We start from the raw sequence: 22,322 nt of genomic DNA, 5'->3' as shown, positions 1-22,322 counted from the left end.
ACCTATACATTTTTATCTAATTGTTGCTTGTTACCTGAATGAACAATGAGAAAGATCTTGCTGGTTATCCTAAAAGAGGGAAAAAACCAAGTTGCAGTGCCGTCGGAGCGAAATTCATATTGGAGGGGGGGGGGGGGGGGGAGAGGCTGTTCATTGTATTGCTTCCCATTCAGTCCATTGGTATAAAGGAAATATACTACAGTTTGACAATTATTGGGAGGGGTACTCCAGCACGCTTCCGATTGCCCTGAAGTTGTGAATATCAGGTATTTGTATTTTTGGCATTTGTTGCCAACTACCAAATGTGAGCCAATTGAGGGCCCCCCCGGGTTAAGGATTGGTCATAGCAGGGACGTGAATCCCAGACCCTTGCATTTATATTCCGCAACCCGATTCGCTGAGCAATTCGTGCACCATAGAGTACAAGAGGCAAGTACGTCAGAAAATGAGCAACAATTCTTCGATGTGATCATTTATGCTGTTTGCTCGGGAAACATAAGATATACAGACATTACCTTTTAATATTTCATAAGGAGGGAAACATACTATGAAAAAATAGAACGAAAAGAGAGGTCTGAACAAAGGAAATATCCTGGAGATGATAAAAAGAACTTTGACAAATAAGTAAACTATGCAAATGTAAAGTTTTCGTTGAGCACAGGGGTTGCAAACTTAAATGGGTGCACTACACAACAAGACATTTGAAACACGGAGGGGTTTAAAAGGAGAAGGCAATTGAATGTGATCTGAGGGCACCTTAATCAGCTCTTTCTCAAATGAGGAATAAACCGCACACGCCAATCGTTACTACCAATTAAACTGCTTGCTATACTATTTATTTAATAACTGATCATACTTCTGAACATAATACAAATCAATGATTATTATGAAGAAACTTTGCACGAAAATGGTCTTCTTTAAAATTTCAAAAAAGGATATTTTCATGGGGCCTGTCTTTAACTGAAAGGACGATTCCGCAAGTTTTCTAAAAAGTTAGCGAGTATGTATTCTCAGGACAACCGCTGTACTCGGCGGCCCCATCTGTCTATATCCCTGTTTAATGATACAGAATGTTGCTGGAACTAGTGTTTCCTACTAACAGATGTTGGATGACTGTATTGTATCATTTTCAGGACTATTTGAGAGCTTTATCATTAGAAATCTTTATACGTTCTATGGGCCATTTTATAGCAACGAAGAAGCACAATGAACAAGGAAGACCATCTTTTTCTGCTATGGCAGTTAACAACGCTAGTTTTAACTATCTATAGGAAGCATAGGCAGTGCGAGGCTATAAATATTACATTCGTGACGTCATTTTCCCAAAACTTAATCTACAAGTACCATTCTTGCAATAGGAGCTGTTTAAAGTATTTCAGAAGTACACAAGGGAATGGTTTAAGATAGTCCTCATTGAAATGAATATTTTTCTACCGACATTTTTTAAGGATAGCAAGAAAACTGTTAACTAATTTGTAGGTTTTCTGTCACATTGGATAAACAATCACGAAACATCATGAGCCAAAGTCAAATGAATTCATTATTTCTTTGTCATTAAATAATCAAGACTTTTTATTCTGAATGCCTAAATAAAAGTCCTGACAACTGGCATTAACGAACGATATTTTGGTTAAGTATTTAAATAAAAGAACACCTTTGATCACATTGTTCTTCCCAGCAAACACCATGAGTGTCCTTTGCCGACATAATTAAATTCAATGAACGACACAGTAACGATTCCCAAACCAGGATTTCGCTACTTAAATCCATTTCAGTGCGAATATATGACTGCGAGCGCAGGCCTATTTTCGCTTCTTCCGTGCGGCCTTTTGACTGCCGCCCACCATCCGCCCTTCCTGCGCTGCCTTTGAAGCTTCAACTGCAGCTACTTGTTGCTTCTCTTTTGCTAGAACCAAAGAAAACGGTTATTCAGATTCCAAGAGGACCGAAGTCTTGTCGGCTGGCACTCATATTTTATGGGGTCATGTCCTTAATTTTCAGTCGCTTTTGGAATAGGGAAAATGAAAAACTATCAAGGTCCTTGTAAAAATTGACCGAGCACACATTCTTTGTGGAGTTACCAAACATTACATTCAAAGGGAAACGAGACAAAGATTTCTAGTCAATAGTATTGCAAGACCCGTCACCCGTGATTCTCGATATGTTAATTTATTTTCGTATAAAGATAATAGCATCGAAACCAAAACATCAGTTAAAAATTCATGCGATACCTAGTTTTTCTTCCTCTTTCTTCTTAGCAGCCTCTTCGCGCTGTTTCCTGATGATCGCTAATCGTGCCAAATCCGCCCTCGCTTCGTCTGTTTTCCCTTCTGCTTGCAGCTTTTGGTACCTCAGCTTTGCCTGCTCCTTTTCAATTGCTTCCCTGAAACGTGCAATATGCTAATTTAAAAATACGTATGAATTATAGCATCAATGTAAAAAATCTAATGGATTCAATTCAGACTTTATTTTCTTTCTTGTTTTGTCAAAAAGACATCATCATAGCCATAGTTTGTTCAAAGTTTGAGGATGGAATTCCAGATTCAACGAACTGTTGTGCTAATTAGTTCTTTTTCATTTTTGCTCCTTCTTCTACGTTTTACTTGATCCTTTCTTCCCCCATCTTCTTATTCTCCCTCTAACTAACTGTTTGTATTCTTGTTATTTTAACAAATGGTTAATCAAAGACGGATATTCAATCCTCAAACAACCTTGAGGTACAAAGGCGTATACTTTCAGCATAGGCCGAGAACGCAAAATATTCCACAAACGCAGAACAAAGCTAAACTCAAACTATACAGACTTACTCACGGTTTTATTGTATATTCTGTAATACTGAAAATATTTTAATATTATTCACAGAAGATATCACCAATCAAAGTTAAAAGGCATTTACCTTTCCCTGCGTGTAAGTTCTGGTTTCGCTTCCACATCAAGTGCATCAACTTTCTGGGCTTTTTGGGCTGCACGATTTGGATTTTCAATATCAATCAGACTGCTAACTGGGTCTGGCTTTTGAACTTCCTGTATGAAGAAATAATTGTTTGTTCATCAAGCTGTTTTTCGTGAGAATTCACTTATTGTGGTTTCGTGGGAATTCATTAATATCAAAGAAACATGTCATAAAAAAAAGAAAACGGGTTGATGACGTTTGGTTGTCGTTTATTTCTTTTAATTTTTATACTTTTTAAAGATTTTGGAATTTGGAGATTACAAAGAAAATGTACATGGGTATAGCATCAAGTTCTACTTCATGAAAACTTTGAGGCCAGCTTTTTAATTGCATTTCTGTAACTGGCATTGTTTAATTGTTGTTTTGCAGACAAATAAGGGGAAATTTGCTCTTTGTGATACGTTATATGCCTGAAAGTAATGGATAGATCATCACAAGAAATGGTTGCTTGGCAAACAAAGCTTTTGCTTTCATGTACACAGATAGCATGAAAATCGATAAGAGCTATCAACCTTCGATTGGATTCTAAAGTCTGTGTTGGAAGGTTTTACTGATTTTCAATGCAAAAGCAGTAATCTATTAACTGTTATAATATGCAAAGAAAAGCCTAGACATCATTGATAATTAATGAAATATTAAAATATTAAATACCTCATCACTATCTTCTTCATCTTCACCATCTGCTGCATTTTTGCCTTCTTCAGTCTCATCTTCATCCTCATCGTCTTCTCGCTTTTTCTGAAATAGATAATTATTGATTGTCACTAAACATTCATTTACCTAGACATTGTTTACTTATTTAAAAATTTTTTTACCATAAGTCAATGAATAAGCCCCCAAGGGCTTATTTCGCAAAAAAATATTAATATACATATAAGCTTATTCAAAGGTGGGGTCTTATTTAGCAGCATCAAAAGATTTTACTGAGGGTAAATATTCTTCGTTTATTTGAGGCAGGTCAGTATGTTTTAAAAGGCAGATAGGCAGTGTAAAGTTAATTATTTTTCTGACAGGATCAGCTCACTTAAAATAGGGGGAAAAGTGTACTGTTTGATATTATGCTTAACATAGATAAAGGAGCATAACAAACTTATGCAAAGAAAATAATTTTTTCAGAAGGAGCTTTGATGCAAATAAAAGTTTTACTTCAATGCACACTTTACCCTCCAATTTTTAACATCTTTGGCTTGCCTTGCTAATTCATCTTCTGAAGTAAAATGGCGAGATCTGCCCTTGTATGATTTGCCTCTTCCTTTAACAATATAGACACAGGTTAAGATAAATATTAATGTACAATCATAGCGCATTCCATGACTGATATCACAAGATGGGTAGCTCAAGAGGATAGTTTCATATATAACTCAAAAGATAAAATGAGCCCAAATGCATACATTGGAAAATAAAATGCTACAACCGTAAGGCTTACAAATAATGGTCCAGACTTTTTTCTATGATTTTAATTTAAACAAGGAAAGTCAATGCTTTTGTAGAGACTAGCATTTAGTCTCAACCTGGACATAATCAACAAATATAGTCCAAAAGCGACGTGGCAAAAATGTTATCATAGATCAAGGGAAAATCATAACATGGCCTGATGTTGGTCAAGTCTGGCTCAGATTAAACAATCAACAGACTGGAAATTTTTCTCCATGCCCACCAGATATTCAAGTTAGAAATAGCTCATGGGAATGGGCCACAATCCTTGTGAATTCTTTTTTCTCAGTGGTTGCTGCAGGAATGATAAAAAACATACATAGCCATCACATTTCCATATAAGTCTTGCTGCTGATAATTAGAAATCAACAATGCTAAAAAGGTCCATAGATGTTAATTTTAGCAGGCACGTGGTACATTGCTCTCTTCGGTAAAGTCAGGCGGGCGCTATTTAGTCTCTTGAAAATCGTCAATAAAAGTATATGAATAATAACATTCTTTAACAGCTGAGTTTACAAAACAAGATGGTGATTCCCCGACAAAAATAAAATGATAGTTTCATATAATTGCAAATCAACAACATTCCAAATTTGTTCAATTAAAGTAGGCTTCAACAGCCGCCTTTGCACTGCCTTTGCAAGCAGGTTCAAGAGAATAGAAGCTTTATGTTTAGCGCAAAGTTTGCACCAAACAAACGTCGCCATCCTCTTTTGATCTATCTCCTCAATTATTCTTCCAAAAACAGCCCCGTTGTCGTATTTTTTGAAAGTTCTTAGTCGATCCTTTCTGGTTACTCGCCACGTTGAAATGATTTGGGTTTCATGTGTTAGGAATACTCAATTGGCCTTCGAAATAGCATTCTGGTTGAAATGAAAACATTCAAAGGATTTTCTTTCCTATTGCATTTAAAAATGTTTCATTTGTTTTTCGCATGACTTGTTTATTAGTTAATGAGTTTACAATAGTAGATGATTTCCTGAGAGATTAAGACATTATTTCAAGTCAAAACATAGGGGATCAAGTTCCTATCAATACTTTAGTTTTACTTCAAGAGGTGTCGAGAAATGAACGGAAGACCAAGGCGGGTGGTTAACGTGCGAACTGACTTTGAGGGGAGGGATGAATAGCTCGCCTCACTTACCCAAGGCGAGCGTGGAAGCACGCGCGGGCGATCACCTACCTCAAAAGCCCAGGTCTGGTGGTAGCAATATCAAACCATAATAAACTGTTACAATGATGCATGTTATGTTCATCAAAAAGGACATGCAGTACATTTTTGACAGGTGCTTGCAAAGTACCATGAATATTAAAAATAAATTATCACAGTGTTGCAGAGATGTGAATAACCAGGTTGAAAAGTTTGCATTTGAAGATCCAGGTGCACATTGGCAATATTTTGCATTTTAAGGAACAAAAAAAGTGGCTGGGAGTAGAAAAGTATTCAGTTTGGTATACCAATTTGGTATTAGCCTCTGAAATTGAAACATGAGAAGGCCCCACTCAAGGTTTTGATTGAAACTATCTAACAGTGGTGGAGCTCATATGTTTTGATTTAGGGAGGTTAGAAAAAAGATCTTTTTGAATATGATGGTTTAGAATAGCTTTTGGCAATACAATATCTTACAAAATCATTTGAATGCACTGGCCCCAGTTGTCTCTGCCACGCCACCCCCCCCCCCCCCAGCCTGCCACCCCCAGCCCACCACTTCCCCTCCCCCCCAGCATAACATACAGAATCAAAGTTTCATGCAAAGCAATTTTTACAACACTCAGTGTCTAAATTTTCTCAATTTTTTTCTATCCAAATGGATGGCTAGCAAAAGGTCAGCTACATTTTGCAAATTCACAAGTTAATTTTTCTTCTATAAGCTGAGGCTCTGTCCACCATCTCTTCCACTGACAGGGGCCCTCATGGTATTAGAAATTAAAAACTGCTGTTACTGCTGTTCACCCATTCTTCTATCATAGCTCAACAAAAGAATTTATGTCATGCAGGTCACAAAAGACAAATGAATTTCAGGGCAGTGATATTAGTTTTTGGAAGTTAATACCATGGCCAGGGCTGTTGATTATGGCATGGATTAAACAATGACACTTTTCAAAGATTTCAATGAGGATAAGGAAAGCTTCCATTCAACTAAGAGAAACGCATTTATAGCTTGGCTTTATGAATAGAGCTGGTTGCATCAATAAAATTGTTGTGAAAAAGTGGCAGCATACAAAAAGCAAAAGAAATTTGTTGCCAACTTAGAGAACCAAAGTCCCATTTCTTTGAAAATAAAATGGTATCACACAAATACCTTTAATACCACATCATGCGGCCCCTGGCACAGGGTAAATTTGGGGTTTGTGAAATTGATCAACTAGTGAGGAATTCAAGTTAGATAAGAACGTTTATCAAGAAGAAAAAGAAGTTTGTCTAGCATAGTTGACTTGAGATTCCTCGAAGGTGCATTAAACTTATAAACAGGCATCTATATTTTTTCTTACACTGCAAACTTTACAACTTAGGTGCATAAATAATTGAGACCTTCAGATTTTTATATCTACAAGAAACTGGTTTATACAAAATTAGTACTAGGATGCTAAAAAATTTTAGCACTAGGCTCAGAAAAATCAAGAAACTGTAAAATTTCCATTTTTAAAAAGGAGTCCAAAAGTTTTTATGTTGTTGATTTTCTCTCGAGTTATACTTAAATTAACATGCTATCGAGTTATACAGGAATTGAACAATATTGCATTAATATTTCTCTTACAAATGATTCCATTCAAGCTTCTACTCTTGTGCTATATCTAAAAGAATTGGATGAATGAATAAGTGAAATTTGAATGGTTATCAACCATCATATAGATAGTAATTGATTCATTGATTGATTTCCAACAAAGGTGCACCTTCTAAGAAAACCAAATATTGAAATAAATAGATAAATTTATCTTTATTTACCTCTTGGCATAATTGAACTTGTTTTTGTCTTGATCTAAGGAGCCTTCTCACCAAAAGCTGTCTAATAAAATGTGTACTTTTGGTCTTTAGGCCAGCGAGTGTTGCATCAGTGACACTAGCCTCTCTTCCATCTCCAAAATGAGACTAAATCATAATGCCAGCTTTCTGCTCACTTGATAACAGAACAGAGAATACACAAATACACTATAGCGTGTTTGCACGAAGACGGGATGTTTTTTTAAAAAGTTAAGAAGCCTGCCAAAGTGTTTTCGTATGCTATAAAATAGGAGCTGCAATAATCCGTCATGTCAACGATGGAAGAGCTTGTTGCGAGCGTGAAAGACATCAAATTCGATATTGAGACGTACATAGAACATCAAGTCGGAATTCAGCCTTTACCATTTCCTGGAATGGATAGTAAGTCTATTTATCTTCTAGGATGATGCCTTTTAATTCAGTTCATATTTAAAATCGATCAAATTTTGAATAAGATCAGTAATTGTATATGAAAATTTCATTCCCTTTCATTGCAAATTTTCAGCAAATGTGTGTAATGAAGTTTCCTCTCCTTTTAGAGTCTGGATCTGCCGTGTGTGATTTCTTTTTTCAAGGTTCCTGTACAAGAGGGCATCTTTGTCCTTTCAGGCATACAATTGGAGAGAAAGCAGTGGTCTGTAAGCATTGGCTAAGGGGGCTTTGCAAAAAGGGAGATGAGTGCGAGTTCCTTCATGAGTATGATATGTCAAAAATGCCTGAATGCTACTTCTTTGCTAGATTTGGTGAGTGCATATGAAAAGTGCTTAGGCTAGAAACTTTGTGAAATGTCCACAGAAAATTCAACGCATCAATTTTTGTGCACTTGGGCACTAACTAGTAAAATTTAGGAGTACTTCTAAACTGTCCTTATACTTTAAGATATCAATATGAATTGAGGAAGGCAAATTTTGTTCCTATTGACCTTCTGCCAGACAATTTTAATAATCAGCCAACAATATAGCTGACCAGCTGACAATTTAACTGACCAATTTGTGAAAACCCTTTCAATCTAAACCCATCTAAACCCTTTCAATTACATCCCTGAGCAAATGAGAGAAGGGCCATAATTTCAGTTAGAATGTCAAATACCTGTTTGCTCTATATGATGGCAGTATCCTTTAAAAGTAAATAAACACCATGGGAAGAAAGCAATTTTCTGCCTAGGATTTGCATGGTCTCCAAAATGGTTTAGGAATTTATTATGCCCCTTCAAATCTGGCAGAGCCTAGAGTCAAAAAAATAAGCACTTCATTTCAAAGACTTGATCACAAGAATCATCACTTTCCTTTGTAGGAACTTGTAACAATAAAGAGTGTCCTTTTCTTCATGTTGACCCAATGACAAAGAGAAAAGAATGTCCTTGGTATGATAGAGGCTTCTGTAAACATGGTATGTTCATGGTATTTTGATAAGTTCTTCCTTTTGTGCCAGGAAAACTAAAGTTTGCATACGGATGTAGGTTTTGGTGTGCAGAACTGCTATGCCGCAAGTTTTGACACTGAATGATGCTTAATGCAATTCCTCAGGCAACTATTAAACTGATCTTCCTGCAGATATTGGTGCCTAGTATGTCCAGGAATTTCAATTGCCTCAAAATGTGTTGCGTGAAGATAATTTTTTCTTGAGTTTTGGTTGTTAGAGAACAGCCATTTTTTGTCAATGGTAGAAAGGAACAACTCAAAACAACTAGAATTCATTCAACATAAGTGAATATGGTTTTAAAATGAAAGTGTAAAAGCAATTTTTTTTACATTTGCTCTGATGAAGTTCTGCTTGTTAGGGAAAAAAACTTGTTAACTGTATGATTAAGTTAATGTATATAATTTATGTCATTAATCCATAATTTTTGACATTTGATAATGTGTCAAACCAGGCATGTGTTATGGATTAAGGTTAAGGATTGCCTATAAGTTTTTTTATCAAATTTTGTCAATTTTTTTATTAGACCTCTTTATGTCTGTATTCTATTATCCACCATAAAGTTAAATAGATTTTTATTAACATGAACTAGAGATATTCAAGAGACTAGATTAAAGGTGTGAATATCTTAATTTGATTTGTATGTACACAAAATTGGAAACTGAACCTTAACAACATGCCTTGGAAAAGTACCCAATCACACAATCAATGCAGTAAATTTTTTTGAACTGAAATTCTGACTAGGAAATATTTTCTGACCAGGTATTTTTTTCATTGGATAAGGATTGAGGTTTAAAGTAGATATTGTGATACAGAGGTGAATATTAAACTATTAAGTGAAACAATTTTATAGCATTGGGTCCTTAACTTATTCAACCAACAAACTGCAGACCCTCTTATTTCATGCAAAAAAATGTTCAGTATATTATATGTTCATAAAAGAATTGTTCTGCTTTATTAAAAAAGAGACCTAAAATGTTTCAGATATTGTTCTTCTAGTAAACTCATTATTCTTTGTACAAGCACCAAGGCAGGGAAAATAATGTTTTATGAAATTACACATATTTTTCTTTCTTTAATATTGTATCACAATTTCTCATATCTTTTGGTGGTACAAAACTTGTAAATGGCTTTAAAAAAAGCAAACATTTAGTAAACTAAAGCTTTTCGTCTGACACTCTTCAGAGTTTAAAATGTCAGAACATAGATCGAAAACTTTCGAAAGATCAAAAAGATCGAAAGATGAAAAGTTTTTTATCTATGTTCTGACGTTTTAAACTCTGAAGAGTGTCAGACGAAAAGCTTTAGTTTACTAAATGTTTGCTTTTTTCAAAGCCATTTACAAATTTCTCATATCTAAAAATCCCAAATACACTCTCTTGGATCCATTGTTGCTAAAGTAAGTTAATAGGATCATTAAGTCTCATTTCTTTAAGCTCTTGTGGCTAGGTCCATCTTGAATAACTACAGATAACTGCCTTAATTGTCTCAAGCACTCAGGCCTGATGACTGAAAATGCCTGACAACTTTGTTAATAAAAAATATGTTTTCCAGGTCCACATTGCAAAAACAAGCATGTGAGAAGAGTTATGTGTCTGAATTACTTGTGTGGATTTTGTCCTGAAGGACCCAACTGTAAACATATGCAGTAAGTAAGCTTTTTAAAGTTTTTTTTCAAAGCAAAGTGTATTCTTTATCCTATTCAACTTCATTACCTTATTTACCAATTTACCTTGAGAAAGCGTTAACTGATTTTCTTACCTCTAAAAAGCTATAAAATAAAATTTCCAATGAGATATCCTTTTATTTCTATTGCTCTCTGTGTATCCTATTGTTTCCAGTGAACTCTTTCTTTCTGCCAATCAGTAGTTTCTGAATAATTATTCCTTTGATGTCTACTTAATATTGATAATTCAATATTATACTGGAAAGCTTACTCCCATATTTAGACATTAAAATTATCTAGACATTTTCACAAGTTTCTAAAATTTTGTGTTTCTTTCAGTCCAAGGTTCGATTTGCCACTTTATGAAAACAAAACAGTTCCAGGGCAAATTATTTGTCATGCTTGTGGAGAACCAGGTCACAAAATAACCACATGTCCAGTCGTTCAACAGTTCAGAGAGAAACAAATGGTAATTTTATTATTTACAAGCATTTGAATACATCAATTTTCAAGCTTTCAAAGTCACAGTATAAAAATATGTTGATATATTTTCCTCATAATTTGCTTGATAGTGGTTTTTTCTTTTTTCCCTGGAAATCTTTTATGGGGCTTGAGAAACTTTGAAGTGTCTCCTTTTATTTGCTTAGTGTTTGATTTTACTTACAATTTTTGTCACTTCTAGAACTGGTTTGTAATAACATTTTATTTTATAATTGCTCATTTCAACATTAAATTTTGATTTCTATTTTCTTTCAGTATTTTATTCATCTTTTTAAACTATTTTTTGTACAGTTTTAATCTTATCTAAGTTAATAATAGTATTTATTTTCTATCATATTTAGTAAGAGTTTCTTTTTCTTTAGGCTGGTGGTATTCAAATGCAACAACTCCCTAGGAGGCCATTAGAATTAGTAACCTGCTTTAAGGTATCAATATTGATATTGTCTTTTGCTGCCTGCCTTTTTCTCCATTGAATCTAGTTTTTACAAAATTTTCAATGCATTTCACAGACACATACAGGTTGGGGTCAGCAGTTGTAATCTAAGTTTATTTAGGTTTCTTTCAACTCCTGGTGCAAAAGCTAGCTACTTTTATACCATGCACGGCCAAAGCTACAATGGGTGCTTAGGGCATGAAACACTGGCATCTGAATAGCCTGTCTCAGCAGATTCTCTGCAGGTTAAGAATTAACAAAGGAAAAATTAGTGCTATGAATTAATGCGAATTGATGCCTAATCAGCCTCGCCTTCACATGATGCTGTATCATGCCTCACAAGGTATCAAATTGCCTCCAAACATCCAGCACATGTTAATATATCACAGTGAGTGCTCCTTCTTTACATGACATAAGCAAAAGAGCAAAGATAAAGCTGAGGTGACACTGTAGCTGTGATGGTAGATTCTGTTACAATTACTGACATCATATAGTACTTGTGCCTTATGCAAAATCTGAAAAGGATAATTCTCTTGACGCAATCTCAAGCTTCATATTTCTTTTTTGTTGATGGTATTAGTTTCTTGCGAGATTAACTTTACATAGTTTGATTGGCATTAATATATCACTTATTGGCGACACTGCATCAAAGACTCATGACCAAGCTTTTATAGAATGTTTGTAGTGAACTTCAGTTAGTTTGAGTTAAACAATCAACAACAGAAAGATTTTAAAGGGTGTGTTCGCTGGCAAACAAAAGTTTTCAGGGTACTGGGAAAAGAGGTGTATCAGGGAGAATAAAAAAGATAATCTTCACTTTGAGTGAGGTATTGTTACTCATTTTATATCAAGGAGAGTTTTGATTTAATTGGTCTATTTTGTTTCAATTTTAGTGTCGTCAGCGTGGCCACTATGCGAACAGGGTAATTCCATTTTGTATATTTTGTCTTGCTGTTATTCTTCGTTTTAAGCTATGCTACAGAATTAGCCAAAAAAGCCAATTTACTCGTTCAAAACTATCTGCTGGTTTTCTGTCAACCTTTTATTGTTGCAAATATATGTCAAGTCAATGTTTGCTGAAGATCGGAAATATATAGATATGATATTAAATGAAACGACTTAGGAAAGAAATTTTCATTCAGATTTTGCAACTTTGTCATATATTTCGATATCTGGAAAATGATCGAGTTTGACCAACCCTTTGAAAGAGTTTTGACAATAGCATCCACTATAAGTGGGGCTGCTGAACGGGGGGTTGTGGGGCAAAATGCCCCAGGGGGCCTCAGGGTTGATTGCACGATGTTAGGAATGGAATTAATCAATTGTAGCAAAAGTACGCGTAAGAACGTAAGATGTTAAAAAATTTCATGTCAACATATGCAGTTTTATGCCAATGACCATTGGATTGAGAGTAAGATTAATGACATGAAATAAAAACTGTGAATTATGACTCATTACTTCATAAAATTATGTACTAGATTTCTCGCAGTTTTGTCATTTTTGCTAGCTTATTGCAAGCATCAACATCTAGATTGCTGTTTTCCGTTTTGGCACTGGATTTTCCGCCTTCAAGAGACAAATGTGTTCAACGATGTTTAAAATGCTTCATGAATAGGCGCATTACAGGCGTGATTTATGTTTTGTTTTGGGCATTCGGACAGACTTAAATTAGTAAAAAGCACTAGACTTTTATATTTAATTTGCTTTCAGTTATTTAAAGTTTCTCCAGGAACATTAACTTTGAAGTTCGATTCTTTGTTAGCACTACTGTTATTTAATTTTGATTTTTGCTTTATTTCATTTGTAGTGTCCATTTCCAGCAGCAGAACAAAACCCTATGTACCGTCCGAGAATGATTATGCAGCAGCAACAACAGTCCCTTCAAATGCCTGTCCCATCTACATTTAGCGCCATTCAAACTATTCAGACTCTCGGTTGATTGGATGCATGTTTTTCTGCGCTTGGTGAGAGACGAAAACAACCTCTGCATTTTATATGGATGCCTGTGCTCTTGTTATAAGACGTGAAAGCTTCTAAGGGAAAAAAGTTGTATTTCATGGCTATTGCATTGTATAGTGAATCTTGTCTTTAACGATGTAACTAATTAACGTCATAACTTTTAGTATATGACAAAGACTTTGGTTGCATTCAGTTGCTTTCTACGTGTATTTACTTTCTGGAACAACTTTCTGGAGCAGAAGGTTTCTGCTTTGCCTTGAAGGTGCAGTTGTTTGATAGGGTTAGCCTGCGTTAAGCTACTCCTGTCCGTATGGTGGGAAAAGGATGGGGTATCGTAACAGGAATCATCGTGTAGTCACCATTGTCAATCTTTAATCGTGTTCTCTTGTCTATTTCTCCGTATCAATAGGTGCATGATCAATCTCATATCTTAGCGTTCCCTAGTCTTCTGTGTATGCGCCCAGTTGTATTTAGACAGTACATTTCTTATAAAAATTATTCAGAATTATTCTTATAGAAACTTGAGCTTCAAGATAAGTCAAAAGTTACAAATTAAGAACAAGCTGAGGCTGAGGTAAAACCCCGAAAAAAAATAGAAAATCTCATCCATCCAAATAGGGCCTGAAGACTCCCTTTGAGCACAAGATCTAGCGATTGCACTGCTTAAACCCTCATTTTTTAGAAGCAATTGAGACAGGGGAGTAGTGCTAGGGAGCTCAGGGGGCAATTTTCTACTTTTGCTATGTGCAAAAGCCCTCGTTGTTATTTTGATAGCAGTACACCACTGAATTGAAATATCACCCTACCTCAATATTTTGGAAAATTTAAGCTGCAATCTGCAATTCCTATCAATTTTTAGAAGAATTATGACGACCATATTTTGACAAAGGTTGGGGTAATTAGGGTAGGGGCGCCGCTCTTTGCTTCCAAAACGACAATATGGTGTCATCTGCATCGACTTCTGATTGTTCTTCCAATGCCTGCTGTCTCCATTCAAGATCCGCTGCTTGGATATCTGCAATATTTTCTATATATGGCATAGCGCGATAAACCTCCAGCAAAGATGGTGGACTGCACTTAGTAGCATTGATTGGCAGCAGGATCTCAGACTGGGTCGTTTATATGGAATCGTGCTTTGATGTGTTTCACAAGCTCAATCATGAAACCAAGACATGCCCTTTCCACTTTGATGGCTGCTCACTTCTCAGGTGATGGAGCATTGATTCAGCTGTTTGGAACATTTTGTTGAAACAATTCAGCCGATGAAGTTGACCATTCAGGAACTCCAGTTGTGCCTTAACAAACTTATTGCGCAGTACCAGAAGCGCTTGTGTATGATAGGTCTTTTCTTTACCTTCAGAAACGTTATTTGTAAAATAAAGCTGCATTTCCAGCCATTGCTCCATCACTCTATTCACACAGCTTTCCAAAGACAGCCATTTTGTTTGACCAAAGCTGAGCATCTTATGCGGTTGGGTTTCTGCAAACTCCTGGAAATACTTTAACTCTTTCTCTGTCGAAGAGTTGATCTGCTAAAATGTGCGTAGATATTTCTGCACAAATCTTCAAGAGAGGTTGATAATTTTAAACAAGCATATGAAGCACAAAGATGAATCACATGGCAGCTACACTTAACTATGCTAACATCTGGTAAACTACTCTTCAGCAAGGTCGATTTACTATGTTTTTGACCATCGATTTACACTCTCTTTTTTTACAAGAACCAGTAAATTTAAGTTCAGGCTGACTGTTCTTAATTTTTTCGAAAATCTGAGGTTGGATTGTTCTTAATTTGCTCTTAAATTAAGAGGGTTTTTCGCTCTAAGGAGGTGTTCAGGCCTCATTTGCCAACAAAGTGAATGAGACAGCCTTAATTTGCTGACAAATTTGAATATTCACCGAAAAAGCACCCACACATCGCTAAAAATCCTTGATTTTGAGAAAAAACGTTGTTCTTAATTTGTTCTTAACTTTTGACCAGTTTTGAGGCTCGTGTTCTTATAAAATTGTTCTTATAAAAAAAAGTGTGCCATGTCTTAAATGTGCTCCTGTCGATCTGCTCTTTTATACAGGCAGAAAGATCGACTTGATTCTTGGCACACACGCAAGCTTTCTTGCGTTTAGTAGACTCACTGTGGCGTTACAATGCTGTTTTACTGTACGAAATAGCTTTAGCACAAAACTTTCAGCAAGGATAATTCTTGCCAGCCTTAGGAGCAACAAGCCACTGTTTGAATGCTGGATCTGACACACATTCAGAACGGAATTTTTGATCATATTTTTTCTTTTTGGCAAACGTAGCTGAAGCTTATTCCATATCAGATTCGTAGATGTAAAATATTGTCTGATTTTTACAAAATTTGACCCGAAATGATGCTAAAATGTTACTATTCCGGAAGCTGCCTTTATTTTAAAACCCGGTCATGTTCAGTGATGTTGAGATCATCTGGCCAGGGCTTAGTGGCGTACCCAGGACCGGAGTAGTGAGGGGGTCTGGGGCAAAGTCCCCAGAAAATTTGTTGGACCACGCCCTTCAAACACTCGCAAATGCGGGGAAGCGCCCTTTTTGCAAAATTTTCCGCCATTAATTAATTCATGTTAACTACAGTAATTAGCAAAGTATTTTACAATTGTTATTGACACAAACATACAGTAACCTACACCCCCCCCCCCCCCCCAATGAGTTTTACATCGTTTTTGGACAAATCTCGAGGATCATATTTTAGAAAAGTGGGGGGTACGCCACTGGCCAGGGCCTTTCAACAGCGTTTCCTTTCCATCCATGATCCGGAAAAATCTGCCCAAAATACTTATTTACAAGTGGCAAAGACTTTTGTCTTAGATTAATGATTCAATTTGACATTTATTTGTATGACCACCGTTGTCAGGGAGCATTTTTTAACTATATATTTTACAAAAAGGCTGGTTGTCAAAAATCTAAGGATTTTTTCCAGAATCTAAAGAAATTTTCGTGCGGTTTTAAGGAAATTTACATGAAGCAAAGGGAGAACACTGCACTGCACTGTCACTGACATCATATGACTCACTTTCACTGAACGGCAAGACGAAAAATGGCAAGAAAAGTTGGAAGCTGGACAGTTCATCACGTTAGCACTTTCTTGTTGACTTTCTTCGGCTATGCATTTTTCCATGCCTGCCGAAAAGCATTCAGCAATGTTAAAGATCCACTTCAAAAGGAGCTGACGCCATCGGCGAAAGTCACTTGCCCATGGCCACATTCAAACTCTTCTGTTTGTGTCCTAAAACCTTATGACACTTGGAACTCGAGACACGTCTTCAAATCAACGAACGAAGCAAACTTATTCCTTGGAACACTGGACACGATTTTTCTGTTTTCATATGCTGTTGGACTGTATGTTAGCGGGATGATTGGAGATAGGGTCAATCTAAGGCTGGTATTGACATTTGGAATGTGCATGTCTGCTGTTGTGTTTTTCATCTTTGGTTTTATTAGCGAACACTTTGGCATTTACAATAAATATTTCTATGGTGTTTTCTTCATGTTAAATGGCTTGTTGCAGTCTACGGGATGGCCTGCGACTGTTGCTGTGATGGGAAATTGGTTCAGTAAATCAACAAGAGGGTCAGTGTTTGGGTTTTGGAGTGCCAATGCTTCAGTTGGAAATATTATTGGCTCTTTAATGGTAGCTTCGGTTCTCAACTATGGATATGAATATGGAATATTGATTACCTCGTTTCTATTGTTTTGTGGTGGTATTCTAATTTTCCTTTGCCTAATTCCGAAACCCCAAGATATTGGATTGGAGCCTACTAGAGAGTTGGATGATTATGTGGCATCTTCTCCAGTTAATAATGAACCTGAAGAGAAAGAACCTTTGTTGCAAGATACATCATTGCAGCAACCTGGAGACCCACAGATTGAAGTTAACAGCAAAGCTCTTGGGTTTTTCCAATCATTGATGCTTCCTGGTGTCATACCTTACTCACTCTCGTATGCTTGTTTGAAGCTGGTTAATTATTCATTCTTTTTCTGGCTCCCAGTTTACCTGTCTCAAGGTTTGCACTGGAAAGACAAAAAAAGTGATGAACTGTCAAATTTCTATGACATCGGTGGTATAGTTGGTGGTATTATTGCTGGAGTTGCCAGTGATCTTATTGGACTTCGTTCCCCAGTTGTTTGCTCAATGCTTGTCCTCTCAATGGTATCTTTATTCATATACGGCAACACTGGGTCAAATTATGATACAAATGTTGCCTTTATGACGCTAACAGGACTTATGGTTGGTGGCCCAGCAAATCTTATCAGCTCAGCCATTTCTGCAGACCTTGGAAAGCAGGTTGCTTTAAGAGGCAATGAAGCAGCACTAGCAACTGTTACAGGCATTGTAGATGGGACTGGTAGCGTTGGAGCAGCAATTGGGCAGTATCTTGTTCCACAGATTGATGACTGGTTTGGATGGCATGCTGTGTTCTATTTTCTTATCATAATGACATTTTTTAGTTTTGTTTGCTTAATACCCATGTTGATTAGGGATATAAGAAAAGCAACTTGTTGTCGGAAAATTACTGGCACTGAAATGGAATGTGTTAGCTGAATCGCATCAAAAAATCATTCATATGTAAGACTCAACAAATTTTCAATAAATTCAAAAACTCAGTGTAAAATATTGTTGCTTAGCATAAAAGAAATGTTTTGGTCACACAATGATCAAAATTGTAATTGTCGATCTTAATTTAAAATTTTAATAATAGCCATTGTTCATTGCATGATCAAAACACATTAGAACATTGTTTATCATTTTGTTAACCAAGAGTTATGTATGTAGCATTGGAAAGTTTTAAAAACGGTAAGCAGAAGTAGAAATAATGTAGGTTAAGTCAGATACACTGCATCATTTTAAAAATTCATGGAACATCACATAACAACAGTAAGATTTTGGATTTTGGACGAGGAGTAGTTTCCAGTAGCAGACACTGCTGCTGATGACTCCTGCTCCTTTCAGCTTATTGATTTTCAAAGGCTTTGTGCTTTAGAGCAATTGATTCTAAAAACTGCATTTAAAGATTGAACCTCTTCACATTGTTACAAGAGAATAGATATTCCCTGAAATGACCATAGCTTATGAAACGCTAATGCTGTCAATTTTGATTTAATTGTAAAATAATGTCTTTTTGGGGCTGTGTTGAATTATGTAAAAATACACTTGTTTTTCAGTCATAAATACTTATAACCATAATATTCACATCTTCTAAGATGATTAAATGCGATTTAAGTTACATAATTTGAGAAAAATGATGCTTTGATCATCTCATTAAATTTCTGTGTCAGATCAATTTTTACTTCAGAGTATTTGTGATCTTTTCTTTGCCAGAACTTTCTGTAGCATAATCAAGGCTGAAAGATTATTTCTATCAGATTGCAGCCAAGGGGGTGCTCCAAGTTTGTTTACTTGGGAATCTCCATGAAATATATGACAATGATATAACAAGAGACCATTTTTAGCAAATTGATTCTATCTTTGTTTATTTGACTATTTATCAAGTTTTATGCCTGTTAGGCATTACCAACATTTCAGATATAAAAAGACCATAGTAAAAGATCAAAGTTAAAAATCCAGATAGCATGCATTCACAAAGCGCTGAAAATATAGAGCATCCCCCCTGGGTACTTATGTTGTTATTTTTCACTTTGCATTTGTTACAAGCATGTTAATTAATTTGCAGAGCTCAATTAAAAGAAGGCTCATTTGGCTGATTTTATGAGACATTACTAGAGACTTGTGCAGCTTAAAATGTTTCCATTAAAAAGCACTACAAGCAATTCCATGAAAGAGGTTTGTTCCATTGACTTACTAAATTCCCTTGAAGACAAATAAGTTTAAGATTTTACAATGATTGTTGCAGATCAGTAAACCTTTAGGCTACTTTTTTGCATCTTCAGTTGATGAAGGAATTCGCTCCAGAAATCAACCCCTGATATCTGGCCGCTAAGGGCGTCTCTTGTATTGAATATTGAATTTGAGCCGAGGTAGTTGTACCCTGGTCCTGTTTGGTGGAAGTTGAATAAATACCCAAAAGCATCGTGGACTGCAGAATGAAATGCCATGGGACCGTTATTGTCAAACAAAAGATTATGTGTAACGTCACTATCACCAGGCCCAGTCCTCCCTGTAAGGAAGAAAAAGTGGTCGTTAGCAAGCAGGTTTCGTGTATTTAGTAATCTATTATGGGAATTTCATCTAGTCGATGAGATTTACTGAATTATGACAAAGATTTGCTAACTGCTCGAGTGTCAATACTGAAGAAGTTTTGACACGTAACGTTAATCTAGGAATATAATTTTTTACCTAGAATAGAAATTTGTAGCATTTGGCCTTAATTTTGAAAGGGAATCCGGTTTGCATACGTTGGCAAGGTTTGGACTTAGATACAGAAATTTTTTCATAAGCTGTTATTTGCATTTCTTCCCCTTCCCCGCTTGTAGTAACTTTCGTCGGGCGTCCTAGAAATTCAAGGCTGGAGATTTTGTTTGATTGCACATTTAGGTACAACTAGAATTGACTAGGATTTAGAGAAGAGACAGCAGATTTCTTTCTTTAGCTTCATTTATAGTTGGCAAAGCCAAGATGCTGGTGAGATAAAACATTTTAGAATAGGGATGGGAAGCCAAAACGAAGGAAACAAACCAGAAGTTGCTATAATTACACTATTCCGTTAAAAGAAGGGGTGAAATTGCCATTAGGAAAGCATAAGGGAGGCCAAGGCCCACCACCATATCTCGGTCCTGTAACCAAGAAACGGTTATCTGATAGATAGTTGCAGCAAAAAAGAAATAGAATGATGTGGTACTGCGTTATTTTCAAGAGAGGGCCAACTGAACCTGACTTACCAGCTGTTGGAGATAGGAGGGCGCCAAATATCGGATCCATAGATCCATAACGTGTGTCAATCCAATCCCCAATCACTTTCCCTGCACGTAGTTGTTGCCTAGTTCCCCAGTAGTCACTATGATAGAGCGGATGGGACAGACCTAGAACATTAGCAGCTGCTAAGTATAAATTGAGATAACAAGTCTGTGATGTAGCAAAACTACAATGGCTTATAAGAAATGTAAAGATAAAGTATAATTAGATGCCAAATATTTTGAGTTCAGTCGAGTTTCTAGCGTTAAGAAATGAAGGAGATGGTTAGTAGTAGGGACATCAAAAATTAAAAGGCCATTTTATTGATGCAGTATATCTCGAAAGGCAGTGCGTTTCAAAGTCATTGCCGTGATCTTTATGACGTAAAATTGCATTTTCTAAATTAGTAAAATAGGAATAAAATTGTTATTAATATAGATAAAAGCAATAAGGCTTGCAAAATTGCAATATTTTCATTGAATTGCAAACTCTGATTCGGGTCTCTTGCTGTAGAATCTATCAAGCAAAGTCTGTCACCAAAGTCTGTCACCAAAGTCTCCTAGACTTATTAAACTTGTGTAGGCTCAAACGTAAGTGACAGTAATAGCTTTCGAGAAGTAAGAAAAGCTTCTTTTTGTTTTTACTTTGGCGTTTTAACTTTTTCTTTGGGTTTGATTGGGTTTGTGAGAGTATTTCTTCGTATATAGCTTACTGGTTGAGACTCATCGTAAAAGAAAAGTTTGTGGTCAAAATATGACTGATCTGATACTATGAATATTATCATTGCATTGAAGGAGGAAAGGTGAGATAATTTGAAGGTATCAAAAAAAGCAGATCGGCTTTTGCGAAAAATAGCATTCAGTCAGAAGGATGCTACAAAATTCTTTTTGGTTTTAGGACATTGCTGCCCTTTATATAATGTAAGATGTTCCAAGATATACTGCAGCTGTTATTATCAGTTTCTGTGATTTTTATTTTATTACGCTCACAGCCACAAATATATTCTGTTTTCAGCAGGATTGTAGGCCACACCCCTAGCAGTTTTTTCTACCCACCACGCTGTCAATTCAAATATATCAACTAACCATCTCTTAATCATTTTCTATGCCAGAAAAAATGGAGATTCCAATTTTTCCTCTTGTTTATGAAAAATTGTTGTGATATATGATTCCTGGCAGCGAGAAAGAGAAAAATAACATACTGCGAGACAGAGGAGGCTTCTTAACGGGACTTGGCATATAGGAATCAAGGGATGCCCTTTGACGAGACGTTTTTGGTCCTATTACCTTCTTTTTCTTAAATTAAGACTGGTTTTTAAATAAGAGCTGATATCTTGAAGCGTGATATATAAATAAATAAGCTTGATTATATTCATTAATTTTACTGATAGTAAACAAAAAAATTCTTGTGTAACTCTAGAAAAAGCAACATCGCTTACCAGTTCCCCTCCTGCAGTAAAACTCCACAAACCGTGTTCTGTCCTGGAAAAGTTTCTTTTTGAACTTACTGAAACTCTGCTTCGGGGGACAGCGTATTCTTGCTACCTCTTCAACTAGAGTAGCAAACCCATATTCATTTCCAGTGAAATTTTCCCCTTGACTTCTAATAAATTGATCCATGGTTAAGAGGACAACACTGAGGTTTCTCTTGCCATATTTTTGTTTATGGTCAGACGAATCGTCAAATATATTGCTCGTCTCCCCCTGAAATCTGGCAAATACCAAGCTTTCTAGATATCTAAACAGCGTCGGGTTGCTCTCTTTGACTGTCGCAACGATGTCAATTGGATCACCTGTAAGGCATCCAAAGCAGGCAAGAAACTTTGCAGTGGCCATGGTACAAAAGAAACAGACAGAAAATGCTAACTCTCATAGAAGCCACTGTTTAAGCGCACTTCAGTCGAAAACCGTCCTTGGTAAGCGATGTTTTGATAAGAGAATGAAACTATGGGGTAACAACGAGCACCATTTCAAATGAAGGGTCACTTGACCTAAGATTGCTCAGCTGCAGCTTACGAAAATGTATCGCGATTGCAAAGTGGTAGTTATGACGTAACATGTTTGTGGACGTAGAGATTAGATTGACGACAAAAA

At 36.2% G+C, this 22,322-nt stretch overlaps 4 protein-coding genes across 4 annotated transcripts; 2 read left to right on the top strand and 2 right to left on the bottom strand.

Moving 5' to 3' along the window:
- Positions 1-597: 597 nt before the first annotated feature.
- Positions 598-7,481, bottom strand: LOC135691677 (28 kDa heat- and acid-stable phosphoprotein). Its single transcript, XM_065209615.2, has 6 exons — positions 7,332-7,481; positions 4,117-4,205; positions 3,605-3,691; positions 2,897-3,024; positions 2,232-2,383; positions 598-1,906 (listed from the first exon to the last, which is right to left on the bottom strand). Exons 1-6 carry the CDS (start codon positions 7,339-7,341, stop codon positions 1,803-1,805), a joined length of 570 nt encoding a protein of 189 aa, XP_065065687.2. The 5' UTR covers positions 7,342-7,481; the 3' UTR covers positions 598-1,802.
- Positions 7,482-7,488: 7 nt separating this feature from the next.
- Positions 7,489-13,533, top strand: LOC135691673 (cleavage and polyadenylation specificity factor subunit 4). The gene is made up of 8 exons (XM_065209611.2): positions 7,489-7,748; positions 7,907-8,110; positions 8,661-8,756; positions 10,341-10,434; positions 10,792-10,921; positions 11,316-11,378; positions 12,280-12,309; positions 13,194-13,533. The coding sequence occupies exons 1-8, from the start codon at positions 7,637-7,639 to the stop codon at positions 13,323-13,325; spliced, it is 861 nt and encodes a 286-aa protein (XP_065065683.1). The 5' UTR covers positions 7,489-7,636; the 3' UTR covers positions 13,326-13,533.
- Positions 13,534-16,350: 2,817 nt separating this feature from the next.
- LOC135691672 (sugar phosphate exchanger 3-like) lies at positions 16,351-18,673 on the top strand. Its single transcript, XM_065209610.2, has one exon. The coding sequence runs from the start codon at positions 16,417-16,419 to the stop codon at positions 17,920-17,922; it is 1,506 nt and encodes a 501-aa protein (XP_065065682.2). The 5' UTR covers positions 16,351-16,416; the 3' UTR covers positions 17,923-18,673.
- A 391-nt stretch (positions 18,674-19,064) lies between these two features.
- Positions 19,065-22,187, bottom strand: LOC135692004 (uncharacterized). Its single transcript, XM_089112242.1, has 3 exons — positions 21,668-22,187; positions 20,217-20,357; positions 19,065-19,495 (listed from the first exon to the last, which is right to left on the bottom strand). The coding sequence occupies exons 1-3, from the start codon at positions 22,062-22,064 to the stop codon at positions 19,233-19,235; spliced, it is 801 nt and encodes a 266-aa protein (XP_088968368.1). The 5' UTR covers positions 22,065-22,187; the 3' UTR covers positions 19,065-19,232.
- Between the last annotated feature and the right edge of the window lie 135 nt (positions 22,188-22,322).

This window comes from Rhopilema esculentum, chromosome 13 (genome assembly GCF_057945365.1).
Source record: "Rhopilema esculentum isolate cy_ngs chromosome 13, ASM5794536v1, whole genome shotgun sequence".
In the NCBI taxonomy this organism is placed as follows: domain Eukaryota; kingdom Metazoa; phylum Cnidaria; class Scyphozoa; order Rhizostomeae; family Rhizostomatidae; genus Rhopilema; species Rhopilema esculentum.
Note: the sequence above shows the minus strand (reverse complement) of the source record. Positions and strands in the feature narration are given on the sequence as shown.